Raw genomic sequence first — 14,178 nt, 5'->3', positions numbered from 1 at the left:
GGAAGAAAGCGGGCTGACAAGAAACAGGAAAGAGACAGAGGCATTTATGGGGGTACTGGAGAAGAGGAGACAGTGTGCACTGCTAACTTAGACCATTGCTAAACCCACTGGTATCTGTCTTGTTAAGTGAACAAGAGCCAGTGGAACTGGTGTAGTTGAAGTGCCCTTTTTTTTTTTTTTTGTAAGTGATTTGGCTAGATGAGCATAGGTGAGAAGAGTGACCAAGTGATAGTGCTCTAAATTAGAGCTTCAGGGTGTACCTTAGTTCTTGTTGCTATTTAATGGAAGAACTGCCTAAATATGGTGGAATCTTTCATGTTTTAGAGAGCACTAGTAGGAAAGATATAGTCCAGGTAATGTTGATTTTGGTGATTTTAAGAAATAACCCTTTTGAACTCAGTGAGAGCAGCAGTCCATAAGAAGACATGCTTGGGCTTGTGTTCAGATTATTCAAGTTAAAACATCTTCAGTTTAGTTTCAGTTTAGTTTTTCTCTTGGGCATTTATTGTTTGTTGGGTTTTTTTCTCTTTTCTTAAACATAATTTGGTTGCTCTGTATGGGAAGATCCCTGATACCCAGGGGCTTTATAACCTTACTGACAAAGCCACAAAAAATCCAGTAGTTGAAAATGCTTTGTTAGGGGAATTCAATGAATGTGATATAATTTCTCAGCTCTGTGATGGCTGGGTGTGTTGTGGTTGTGGAGATGGGGATGTAAGCACTTCTTGAAATTTCTGAGACCCTCAAAGGCAAGTGTCTTGAAACACACACTCTGCTGCCACTTGCTAGCCCTTGAGAAACAATCTTCAAGTGTATGAAGACACATGGGAAAGGAGCAGTGCCTGTCTGGGCAAAGCCATCTCTCACAGGCCCAGGATTTCTAAGGTGTTTTTTTTTTTTTTTTTCCAAGGCTTTGAGGAGAAAAGCTGATTTTCTTGCTGAAAGTGTTGGCAATACTGCATCACTGCATTAACAATTATTTCATATGCCAAGACTTCTGAAGGCTGTTGGTGGAATCAAGAAATAATTCATGATTTAACACTAGCCTGGATGTGTTCTTGTTTTTCTGTGTACTTTTTTCCTAAATTTCTCTGAAGAATCAGAGATTTATTGCCATTGATAAGGAGACTGGATTCAGTGGACTATGCTTTGAGGTAGTATGGGTTTTTTTAATTTTCTTTTATTTTTTATTGATGTTGCCTGGGTGGTCTTATTCATATGTTAAGAGTATTTTGGCTTCAGGAGAGTGTTTTCATCCAAGACAGAATGACACTGGTCTTGATGTCTTTTGCCTTTCCTGTGAACAGGCATAGACTGCCTGTTGGGAACATGAGGATGTGTTATCAATCCGTTGCCATTGCATGGTTGTGTTTTTTTTTTTTTGTTTTTTTTTTTTTTTGTGCCACATGTAGTTCTTAGAAATTTGAAATGTGTGGGGCAAGGGAAAGGGCTTAATATATGAGTATTTCAGTTTAGTGTCATGGCCTGTAATACATAGGAGGTGATACATGTGACTGGATGATTGCCTTATCCTGTCTGGATTCAAGATCTGCTACTCCGCAGTAAAGATTTATATAGATTTCCTCCCCCCCGCCCCCCCCCCCCCCCCCCCCCACTTCCTTCTAGAAGAGCTTGTTTTCTGGGAAAGAGGCATTGTATTGAGCTTTTTTGACTCTATGTGACCTTTCTTTGTGGATGTTGTACAAACTTTCCCCTTCTGCTAGCCCTAGGACTCTTCCTTGGACTCTCTCCTGTGGCTCTTTTCTATACTTTCTTTCTTAAGTCTGATTGCAAACTCTGCCATTCATGGGATTTGGAGTGTTGCAGTGTGCTGTGATATTACTTCTTGAAAGTGCTGTGCAGGCTTATATCACACAGGATACTTTGTATCTTATATTTTAAGTTATATTTTGGAATTTGAAGAAAAACTTTTTTGTCACTATGCCCATCACGTCTTTTCAGCATCAGTTCTAAAAGCTGACTTTTTACGTGCTAACAAAGTGAGTTTGTAAAACCAAGGAGCTGCAAGTTCAAGAAGAAAAGTGAAGGAGAGTTGAAAAATAACAGTAGTAATGGTAATTAATATAGATCATGGAATAAAATCTCCTGTACTTTTAGATATTTTAAAATTGTCTACAAATTGTAGTCTATTTAAACAGATTAGATAATAGATAAATCTCTCTGTGAATGAATTTTAGTAGAATTGATTTACATCTCCAAATCAATGATTAGCAAATTAGATCTCTAACATGTAATCCAGAACTTGAAAGTGGCAACCTACTCCTGTTATTTCATGATTATGCTTACTTGATGAGCCTTGACTGTGACCTAAGCAACAGAGACAGACGTCTGATTTTCTTCTATACCTAGCAGTTACATTACTTAGCCTTTATACTTTACATAACGTAATTGCAGTAATGGGCCCATTTTGAAAAAAACCCAACAGTAAGACAGTGTGCTGTGAAGATATTTTGTGTAACCCTGAACAGTGTTCAATACTGAATAGGAACTTTAGTAAATGATCCGGTATGAGCCATGCCAGCAGCTGCTGTAAAACCTGGTACTGCCAGGGCACAGGAATCATGACATCAGGCCAGGTCATGGAATAATGAACACCGATCTGAGGGGGGACAGTCTGTCATTTGATCATTGGAGACTTGATCCTACTTCTGTTGGGGAGGGGAAGAAAAAAAAAAAAAAAAGACAGTCACTGAAGGTCAGTTCCTGTACAATAAAATTTATATACTGTAAATAACTGGGATAATCAACATACAAATATGCAAGATTTAAATAACTGTGTGGGGTGATGAAACATCAAAGGGCTGTGATGCCAAATAAATATGTGACTTCAGTGATCACCTTCCATCATGCACATTCCTCTTCAAGAAACTAATTATCTATTAATGTCACTCTCACTGCTCTCACAGCTCCATTTTCCTTTTGGCCCGTGAACTGTGTTGCAGGCAGCCATAGCTTCCTTGGTGTGGCCTGAGGCACAGCTCTTCTGTCCTCTCAGTAGCTGTCTGTTCTCCATGTTGCTTAACAACCTTCACTTTCTACTTATGTGTGCTTTTCTGGTTCTTTCATGTTTTTTTTTCCTCCTCTGATTTTTTTTTCTTTCTTGTGATATCCAGAGTCCTACAGGTGGGTTTAGAATATTATTCCAGATGATTCAATCTTTACATTTTGAAATGCAGTTATCTTTAAGAAATTGTATCAGTTCTATAAGCAGAGTACTAACGCTTTTTTACGGAATCATTGTGGTTTTTTTTATTTTCTCCTAAAGCGGTCTGCGTATTTGAAGGCAGAACCTACTTTGAAGGACAAAGAGAAACTGTGTATTCAAGCTCAGGGGACTGTGTTCTATTTGAGTGCAAGGTAAGAATACTGTTGATGTAAAAAAGAATTCTTGCATGTTAGAAATATCAAAGTCCCACTGAAGGCAACTGTGAAATACAGACAGGTCTACCTTAGGAAGTGGCAACAGTAAAGGTATCTAAGGGGTCCTGTGTTTATTTTGTCTTACTGAGTTCCACATCAAGTTTTGCAAATAAATTTACTTTGCATAGCTGCAAGCTTTGATTATGCAACTTGACAATCAAGCTGCATTCTTTCTTCTGTAGGCATTGTCTCCATCATCAGTAATAAAAACTCTAGCAGATTACTTTTATGTTTCCATTGACACCTGTGTGATGCTATTGCTCAAAATTACGTGCTCAGGTGTGAGAGATGCATGAACACAATGGAGGCATAATCTGGAATTAAGGGTAGTTCTTAGAGAAAAAGTTAGATGAAAAAGAAGGAAAATTGCTGGCATAGCAGGTGTCTGGTATTTCTAGTGATGAAAATGGGAGGTAGGGTCATTGTTTTATTTGTAAACGGCACACACCTGATGCTGAGGTGGCCTTGTCCTGCTGCATGAACAGAGCTGCTCTTCAGGGCACAAATACACTTTAAGGGAAAAATACCCCAGGGTTAGCTGTGGGTTGAGAATTGCACAAGCTGCTGCAGTGAGTCCCATGTCACCTCTCTGAGGGAGGGATGGGGAGGAATTCTATCTGGATAGAGAGCTGCGTGCTGTGGAGTGGAGTTGAAAACCTGAGCGCTTTTTTCTAGGGCAGAGAGAGGGGAGCAGCTCCTCGGGCCGTGCTGCAGCTATCACACCAGTTTCTGGAAATCTCAAACCATTTTCATTTGTGAAAAATTGTGTTTTACAAAGTAGAACTGGGGACTGTTGTCTTACTGCTGTCAGTTTTAATCTTTGTGAGCTTAATTCCTGGAGTAGGGGCTTTGAAAACGTTTTGAGAAAGGAAAGAAGCTGACGAGAAATAATTTTAGATTCAGTTGTACGCTTTTCAGGACTCTAAGCTTGTATTTTCAACATGACACCTGGGACATGAATTCTGTGATTAGTCCATGGATATAATTAACAACCATCAAAAGTTACGTGATGTTGCCTTGTGTTTCTTGCAGCTGGCAAGTGCAATGCTGTATAAACAAAATGCCTCTGTTGGCTCTGCTAGTCTGTATTTTGTTGATGACACTTGTTTGCTGGTGGGCTGCCTGAGTGTCCTGGTAGAAATATTAAGCAGCAACTTTGGCTGATTCAAGTGCTGTTTTTTCAAGGACTGAATTACATGCAGTTTCTGCTGAACAGCCTTGTGGATGATAATTGAGAGCAGAAAATCCACATACTGTATACTGTGTTGGTCAGATAGGAAGTCATAGGTGGGCGCTATTTTATTACTACCAGAGTTCTCATAAAAGAGTATGATTAATGACTCCAGCTCAAGAGAGACTAGGAATGGCACAAGTGCTGATTTCACGCTTAAAGTCTTATAATGATGTTATCAAGGAAATGTGGGGAAGTTCTTCTTTTTGTCTGCATGTAATTCTAAACATGATTTTTTGTTTTGTTTGGCTGCTGCAGTTGTGCCTGCTATAGGCATGCACTTTTCTGTTTGAATATTGTAAGACATGTGAATGAAAAATTATCTTCCAAATTAAAAGTTGTAAAAGAGTTAAATGCAATCCAGACTAATTGATATTATTTCTATCAAAGGCAATTTTTTTTTTCTCTTTCTTTTGTGGAATTGCAGGCGTTTGTCTGTCCTGGTGTACACCACGTCTGTGGCTGGCTTGCTTTACTGTTTTATAAGGTTAGGGTTGGTTTCTCTGTCAAGATTGTTTAAGGTAAAGTTTGAGCAGTTTTTTTGGTGTTGGCCGTTGTGTTCACATTTTGTCTTTACATTTAATGCTTAAAGAGGATTTAAAATTAAATGCTGGACCCATAATAATAATACTACATGCAATGGCATATGCATGATTTTAGATTCTTTTCTTGCATGCAGAAATACAGGGTCCTGAGTTCAGTGAGCTCATGCTTTAACCAGATTGCTGATTTTAAGGCAGATGTCTCCGAGGAACATGTTGTTTGCCTTATTTTCTATCTTTGTCATATCTTGACTAGAGCACTGCAAGACACGTTAATTAGGGCCTGGGGGAGCCTGCAGGTGGTACCTCTGTGGTAGCTGGGTTGCTGAGGCAGGCATTTTGTGTGGTCATACTGCAATGATTGCGTGTGACCTGCACTAAATGCCTGAAGATATTCAGATACCATCATGTGGCATTGGACATTTCCAGACGCCTGGTCCAAACAGCTGAGAAACTCTTTCTAAATAGGGAATCAGGGCCACTTTCCTTCAGTGTTACTACTGCAGTGTTGAGGTCACAGATACTCAAGTCTGATTTTACTTACTGTCTAAATAACAAGCTGCTTTAGAGTATTCATTATGAGGACCCTTGATTCTGGAATCTGCTGTCCCAGTTTTTGAGAAATAATGGTTATTCTTTCAGGCATAGCTTTAAAAGAAACTTCTGAGGCAAGTTGATAGCTAAGGTAAGAGAAGAATGAGAGCTGTTGTCCCAGTTCTGCTTCCCTGAAAACATGTGAGTGTAGGGTAGCTCCTGATGCTTTTATGGTGCTATGTTGCCCTTCCAAATGGTTTTCGAAGGTACCTGGAGTTTAGCATAGGCAGTTTTTTGCTTGTACATTATAATGCTAAAAGTCTACTGAAGTTATTGTTTGTCTTTATTTCTTATCTCACAAGATTAATCAATTACCTCAACAGGACCACAAAATGCAGCGTATTCCAAAAGACAGTTGTACAGCTTTGAACTGCCCAGAATCTCAACAGATCCCCTTATCTCACAGTTGCTGCAAAATCTGTAAAGGTAAGGTAACAGCAGATATATATATCTCTATAAGCTCAGTGTAATTTTCCATTCTTGTAGGTTATATAGACATTTTTCTGATCATTTTGAATAGGACACTCCTACACATGACAATCACTTTAGAACTTGGGAAGCTGAAAAGATAACATCTGCATTGTGACATCTGAAAATTGTGAAATGCCTAATAGTGTAAATTCTGTGAAATGTGTATGTTTCATTCTAGCCAAAAATGGGTGAAAAGTCAAAGAAATCGTATCCATAATTAGAGACCTTCTACCATTCGCCCACTCCAGTGTCCAAACGAAATGAGATTGGGGAAATGTCCATGTTCACCACCATCTTTCTGAGATGCTTTGAGATGTCTCTTTCTGAGAACTGTTGGTGCTATACAGTTGTTTGAAGACTGGAGTAACTTCTTTACCTGTTTGGGGTTGTAGTCTGCATGTAGAGGCAGAAGATTTAGTGAATATTTTTGTATGCAAAGAACCTTTGTGTGTTACACCCAGTCTGATCTTTACCGAAGGAGAAAGCTGCAGGAAGTACTCTGTGTCTTGAGTGCACTCTTTTGATCTGGACTAATACCAGTATCTTCAAAGCTATGAGCAATTACATCTTCAAGTGGCTACGTCTGTTTCTTCTATAGCTAAATATGATATATTGATACCTGGCATCAAATAAGATGTTAGACTCTTGGGCTGATTTTAGGTATAATTCAGTGAAAAGAAGGGTGCAGCTATAGTTGTTTTTGTGCTACTTAGCGCAAACACGAAGGATATGATTAATAACATCAAGCAGAGGTATAAGAAAGTAGAAGAAAGGAACTTAAGGGAAGTTGATAGGTCTTGAAGTCTATCACAGTCAAAAAGATTTTTTTAAATAATTTTCTGTAACATCTTCAGTGGCTCAGAGAAAACAATTATGTATTTCTTGTGCCTGGTATAGCTAGAAAATTTTAATATATGTCAGATGAGTGCTTTCTGAACGTTTTCAATTCTCCTTGAATCATACTAGCTTGGCATCTCATGAGCTCTGGAGCTTATTCGTTAAACAAGAAGCTGTTTTACACTATTATTCAGCAGCATGTATTTTGTTTATTAACGTAGCTGATACATAAGTGTTGAGAATCGTAAGAATAACAAAAAGTCAGTAAAAAAGCCATCACCTTTTCTGGATGACATATATGTTCTTAGTTACTTAATGCCAAAATCTGATACAAACCAATCCAGGCCAGGAAATCCAAAAATGAGACTATTGCTTTGTCATTAACTGAGGCTTTCATGAGAAAGACAACAAAAAGACAAAGAGTCGGTGTTGCCATGGCCAGAGGTTGCTCTTGATACACACACTTCTGCTGTCATCGATGTGTATTGAAGACCCTCTAATGCTAGTAAAAACATATAGAGCTTTTTGCTTCTTAATGTCCTATGTCAGATAACGCCACCATGGTAGCTAAGGTGAGTTATAATGTTTAAGTAACATTACTTAAGCGTATCTCTAGGTTGCAGTGAGGCAATCCACAGCAGGAAAGAAAGAGAGAAAGTAAGACGTCAGCCTCATATCCTGGTAGGTCTGTGATGTTTGCAGCATGACCATGTCACTCAGTCTTGGTACTAAAACATTCTGCCTTTAACGGGCTCTTCTGTTTCTCTTGTCTTGCTTGGCTTGTGTTGGTTCACACTGTTGATGAACTGCCTGAGTGCAAATCACCTCTATGACCAGACCTCCAAGCATATGCTGCTGTTGTCCTTAAAGAAGGAAACTTTGAACAAATAAAGTTATTGAGAAAACAATGAAGGAGACAAGCTCCACACCTTTATAGACAGATGTGGAAATTGTGGAAGCTTCAAGTCAGTTACTAGAACCAGTTTGAATTCAGTAAAGTAAAGGACAAGATTTCATGAGAGCAAACAGAAGGAATTAGAAAAAACATACTGAGTTGAAAGGTTCAATCTAAATTTTCCAGCCTGGAAAAAAACTTCAGAATCTTAAAAATTTGTAATTAAGGTGCAATGGAAAACAGTTACGCTCAGGAAGAATAAAAGGGAAAAAATAGGAAGTAAGGATGGCTGAAAGGTGAGATTTTAAAAATAAATGTCTCTGAAATGGAAAGGATGATGCAATCAGCAAAGAGTATTCAGTCAGTGGAGCGTGAAAGGAAGAGATAAGGGGAAGAGAAAAGCAAAACAAGTCAATGTTAATCAAAGACTTTCAGTTAAATGTGGAAAGATTTTATAAATACATCTGGGAACAAAAAGTGCTAGAGAAAAAAGTGGTATCACTAGTAAATGAGCTACTGAGTATCTAAGCTATTGAGCCCTTTTATAAATGTCCGAACAAAACAAACAAACAAACAAATTAAGGTAAATATATAATTAAGAAGTCTCCTGTAAAATTACTTAAATTACTTAACAATGACAAGGAGACAGTAAGGCGATTTAAACAAGCCTCCTATCCAGCTGCCTTAGATCAATGCCATAACCTGAAATTGAATCGAAGACCTAGAGACAGTCTGTTCTTGTGGCTTTTACTACTCCTTTTATCTGTTTCATGCTTGGTACAATTTATTTTTCTGTATCTCATGGCTAATAGAAAGGTATTCTTTGACCTAAGTGAGAAAAAGATAGGACTGTCTTTGACAAGGATGTTTTATAATCCCTGAATTCTTTTTAACCCTCAATCATATTTGTTTCTGTACAGGCCATGACTTTTGCACCGAAGGACATAACTGTATGGAGCATTCTGTCTGCCGGAACCTAGATGACAGAGCTGTCTGTAGCTGCCGAGATGGCTTCCGAGCCCTTCGAGAGGACAACGCCTACTGTGAAGGTAATGCCTTCTGTAGATGCTTAGCTTTGCTGTATGAATTGCTGTGGGATGAATGTATTGATTCTTAAGCTCTAAGTCTGTTAAATGCAATGAATTGGATATGCAGTATATTAATAAACTAATCATGTCTTCAATTAAGTTTGTTAAAAAAAATAAAAAAAAATCTGATCAGTGTTGAAGTGGCAAGTTATTATGGCTGAGATCTTGAATTAGAATCATAGAATCACTTAGGTTGGAAAAGACCTAAGTCAATGACCTTGATCATCAAGTCCGACCATTAGCCCAGGACGTTTCCATGGGAAGGTTTTCCTTTTTTTCTTCATGGTGTTCAGATATTCAGGGAATCTGAAAGTCAACCATTTGAATAACATGTTAGTATAACATTTATAGTCTCTTTTTACTGCTGCCTGTTCCCAACCTCTCACCCCAGGGAGTTAAGTAGATGCCGTAGACTAGATTCTAGTATTGTTCATCATGCTCAGTAATGATTTATTATTTGAGCTACTCTTTCACTTTCAAAGAGCAACAAGCTACTTAATCAGAAGAGAAGCCTCTATAACTTGTGTCTTTACAATCTAGCGGAATCCTGTGGAAAAAAAAAAGCATCCCCACTCCAGCAGCAAGAGCCAAAGTCCTGTGCACAGTCTCTTAGCTTTTGTGCTGACTGTTGCTCTTACTTGTGAAAACTCTGATTCTGCAATATAATGCTAGTGTACTGTCAGGCCATCCTTACCATAAAGCTTAAGTGTTGGCAGCAGGATGGCCTTTGACCAATAAGCAGTTTGGTTCAGATCTAGCCTGCTAAATTGTAAGTAGAGCATCTGTGAGTTGGAGTCTAAGGTGCTCTGCAGTCCCATCTCATAGCTGGATTGTTCTCTGGTGATGCCCAATTAAATGGGATGAATCAAGGCCTTTTAAGACTGTTCCTTTGGCTGAACTTTGCAAAAGTTAATGCCCGCCACTTACTTGAGTTAGTACCTGCAGTAACATCAGTGGGAATGCTCATCTGTAGATCTAGATTTGAGAATTCATGAGTATTTTCAGGAAAGGAATGAATAATTAATTCTGCTTCACATACGTCTCTGCTTAACGTTTATGATAAGCCTTTAGATGGAGGCGTGTTTTGAGAAGTTCAACTAAAAATCATGCAGAAACAAATCCTTTGCCCCTCATGTTGCGGCAGGCATCTGCCATCAGGACCTGCTGTATAGCTTGTTCTGTGTTGCAGCATTACCCACTTCTTATCCCATAGTCCCTGGAGACTATGCTGAGGCTTAGGCTGCAGATCTGCATTTCTGGGAAGTCATCAGTCATTTCCTATTCAAGGGGGTCACTGGAGTGACGGAGTTATGGTGAAATCAATGCTTTAAGAAGGGGTTTTTTTCTGCAGCTCTATTGTTACTCTGCTGAATGAAAGCAGAAAACCAAGTTACGTTCTCTTAGTGATCTCAATACCACTCAAATTAGAGTGTGGAACTTGCCGGGCATAAGCAAAAAAAAAAAAAAAAAAGAAGCTTTTTGATCAGCGTTGGTGGTGAAATGTTTAGATGAAGACACAGTAGATTATCGTATGTGAGACTGATGCATTTGTAGTATAAGTGGATTTACCAGTTTGTGCAGGACCTGAATTCAGCATGATGATTTTTTGAGAAGATTGCTTGGCTCAATTGCTTCTGAATAGGCAAATGATACTTGCTTAATTGCTTTCGAAAAGCTTGCATAAGCAAATAAAAGTTTGGGACACATTATTTACATTAAAATAATTTTATGTACCACTATGTTTGGATGCATTAAATTATCCCTTAAAAAGTTGACGATTTAGGGCCTGGTCCAGGAATACTTGCTCATGTTGAAGATAGCGGGAGTAAGTCCCATTAGGAAGTTGCGCCCACATAAGCAAAACTCACGATGTTGGGTCCCTGTCAGATGAGGTTCTCCCAGTCAGTGTCAAACCTAACTCAGCAGGCAAACCAGACTGATTTCGCTGCTCGCTGTGTACGGTAGCTGCAGTGTAAGCACCACACTTGAACTGTGCACACTTGGTACACAGGTGTGTACCTGGCCTCGACTGGCCACCCTGACAGTGTGCAGGTCAGACGCTGGAAGGAGGGGAAATAAGGTGGCAGATTGAAACTTTAGGATTGATTTTGTGGAAGAGAAAGTGCACGGAACTGAACTACCCCTGCTTTTTCAGAGTTGTGCTTTTAGTATTGTATCCCTTTTCCAACCCAAATGTCTCTTTGAGCGCTGAGTTTTCTTATTTCTGGAAAGAGACTCCTTACCTCAATATCGAACAATGTAATAGCAAAGGGCATAACAGCAATAGCGTAACACCAAATCTTTTCAGAGTCCTGTCCCTCATCTTGAAAGGCTGAAATGGTCCCAACCTCCCTTTCTCAGCACATAGCCTTTCTTCACTGTGCTGTTATTGTGGTTTTAATTATGAGCAAAGCCAAGCTGTAGAAATGCTGGGTTAACACAAAAGCCTTTCAGAGAATGCTTTTTGTAGTGGCTGAAGCCCGTGGGTGTGATAGCTGCTTCTGTGCTCGCACTTAACAAACTTCAGATAGACTGCAAAACTGGATGTCATTGATTCTGTGTTAGAGCCAAACCTCGCTAAATATGATCCTGATTTGTGCCTCAGCACTGTCAAAATTCAAAGAATAAACAGCAATAATGATGCTTCCATTGGCAGAATTTCTCCTTAAGGTAGAAGGAAAAAAAAATATATTCAAAGCTGGTTTCAGTGCGAGTCTGGAAAAGCTGCATGAATTTCATCTGAATTATGGAAGAGTTTGGCTTCTGTCCTAGAAAGAAATGGTGCTTTTCCAAAGCTGTGTAATGTCTTTAGATACTGTTATGGTGGATACCTTTCTGTTTTATTATAATAATAATTATATTTGTTAATATTTATGTCACACTTATCTTTCCCTTGGAGGACTGTTTAAAGCAATACTTAATGAGTTGGGATTTCTTCATTCATCTGCTGTAAGCCTTATTCCAAGTACTCTGAAGTGTGTTTTCTGCCTCAGGTTATTATGCAGTTTGAGATACCTCGTGGGCAGGTTGGGTATGAATTACGCTGTGCTGCCTGAGTGTAGGTGCTTTTAAATATAGCATCCTTGGTGTATAGCCTACCTGATATCAATGCTTTACAAAAACAGATGTTCTGATGAAGTGCAATTAGTCTTTTCCAAGGCAACACCTGCAGTGCCCTCAAACTGATGATTGACCTCTGATATTTCAAATAGTATTCAGTCCCTGCTACATTTGTGGTGGTGGTTATGCTGAAAATATTTTTAAGGATAAAGTTTTTGACTCTTGGCTGTTCAAGATATTCTCATGCATCTAGAAGAGTGAAATATATCCATACTTCAAATAAGATGGGTTTGCAAATAGTCTGCTGGTGGCAGCTTTAGGTGTTCTCAGATCCTCGAACCTAAGCTGTTTTCATGTACCATGTCATGCACTTTTGGCAGTCCTTAAAAGATGTGTTTGGGGAGGAGGTGTTACTTGTACTCTTTGGAGACTGAACTTGGAAGGATTGCTTGAAATCCAATTTTCTGATTTAATAATAGCACTCAGCTATCTTTGTGCAAAATCTTATTTCACTCCAGAAGCGTTGCCAAGGATTGCTGATTAAATAGAGAGGAGAGTAGGCTCAAGAAAGAAGACAGGAGAATTCAGTAATCTTTTGTAAGCACCAGGACTGAACACGATCTTAGAAAACCAGATTATTTGCTTCTTTATCACAGAGGATTTTGCCTGATGCAGAGGCCGTTTTACATCAGGTACTGATTTTGGCTGAGATGGAGTTAATTTTCTTCATAGCAGCTTGTATGGCGATGTGGTTTACATTTGTGACTAGAACAGTGTTGATAATATGGGAATATTTTAGCTATTGCTGAATAGCCTTGCACAGTGTTAAGGCCATCTCTGTTTCTCTTTCCCCCTGCACTGAATAGGCTGGGAGTGGGCAAGAGATTGAGAGGGGACACAGCCAGGACAGCTGAGCCCAGCTGACCAAAGGGATATCCCAGACCATACGACGTGCTCAGCAGTAAAAATGGGGGTACCCTTTTCTAAGGTGGTGGTTACTGGGAGGGCTGTCTGAGCATCAGTCTGCTGGTGGGAGCTGGAGAGGGTTTGCCTTTGAATCATTTTTTTTCTCCCTTTTTTTCCCCTTCACTTATTAAATGGTCTTTACCACAACCCATGAGTTTTTTCTCACTTTTGCTCTTTTGGTTCTCTCCCCATCCCACTGGAGGGGGCAGTGAGCAAGCAGCTGGCAGATGCTGAATTGCTCACAAAGGTCAACCCTTCACACTTCACAAATTTACCTTATGGTTATCTGTGGACCATAATGTTTATTTTCTGATATACGGGAATTTAGTTGTACTAGTTGCACAGTACACAACCTAGCTACCTTATCTTTTTTGGTATCGTTTTGGGGATCGTTTAATATTATTAAACAAATCTTTGTGAAACCATTTTCTATTTTTATTCTAATGTATCCTTTTCCCTCAGTAACTCCTCTAGTTTCTTTGCTGTTGCCATGTTTGTCCCAGTTTCAAGTGTAGCAGCTGAACTGAGACCAAAGACCAAGTGACTGTCTGCATTTGAGAACTGCATCAGCTTCACTAATGATTCTCCCTTGAGGGGAGAAGGTCTTCAGTTTAGAAATCTGCTTTTGAATAAGCTGGCTTGACTTGACTCATCATTGGTGGAGGGAAGTAAGCAGTCGTCTCTTTCCGGAGTAGACATCGAAAGCACGTTGGAAGCGCCACTTGGTTGGTTCTCGTCAGGTTTCCTTTAGCTCAGGGTTGTATCTTCTTATTCTGCTTGGAAAGATTTATTAATTTATCCCTATGTTTGGGTAAAAATACCAATGCATTATTCAAGCCTCTTCCCCAACAGCAAAAGCATGACACTTCTTCACTTATGTAATTAGTACAATCTGTTGTTAATCTTACTGTTAATCTTGTTGTTTTTAACTATGGATTACAAAGTAAACTACACTTTCAGAATAAGCCTGATTTCTACAGATTTCAGTGAAGAGAAGAAATCTTACAAAAGATGAAAAGTAATAATCAAATTGCAATAGGATCATATTGGCCA

General features: G+C 39.1%; 1 protein-coding gene across 1 annotated transcript in view; it reads left to right on the top strand.

The window, feature by feature from the left end:
* NELL2 (neural EGFL like 2) overlaps window positions 1–14,178 on the top strand; it is a 149,109-nt gene that overhangs the window by 57,471 nt on the left and 77,460 nt on the right. The window contains exons 10-12 of the mRNA XM_080391327.1: window positions 3,287–3,378; window positions 6,132–6,234; window positions 8,932–9,060. Coding sequence (XP_080247453.1) covers window positions 3,287–3,378; window positions 6,132–6,234; window positions 8,932–9,060 — 324 coding nt within the window. The remainder of the gene's footprint in view (window positions 1–3,286; window positions 3,379–6,131; window positions 6,235–8,931; window positions 9,061–14,178) is intronic.

Source organism: Falco punctatus (assembly GCF_963210335.1).
Source record: "Falco punctatus genome assembly, chromosome: 6".
Classification (NCBI taxonomy): Eukaryota; Metazoa; Chordata; class Aves; order Falconiformes; family Falconidae; genus Falco; species Falco punctatus.
Note: the sequence above shows the minus strand (reverse complement) of the source record. Positions and strands in the feature narration are given on the sequence as shown.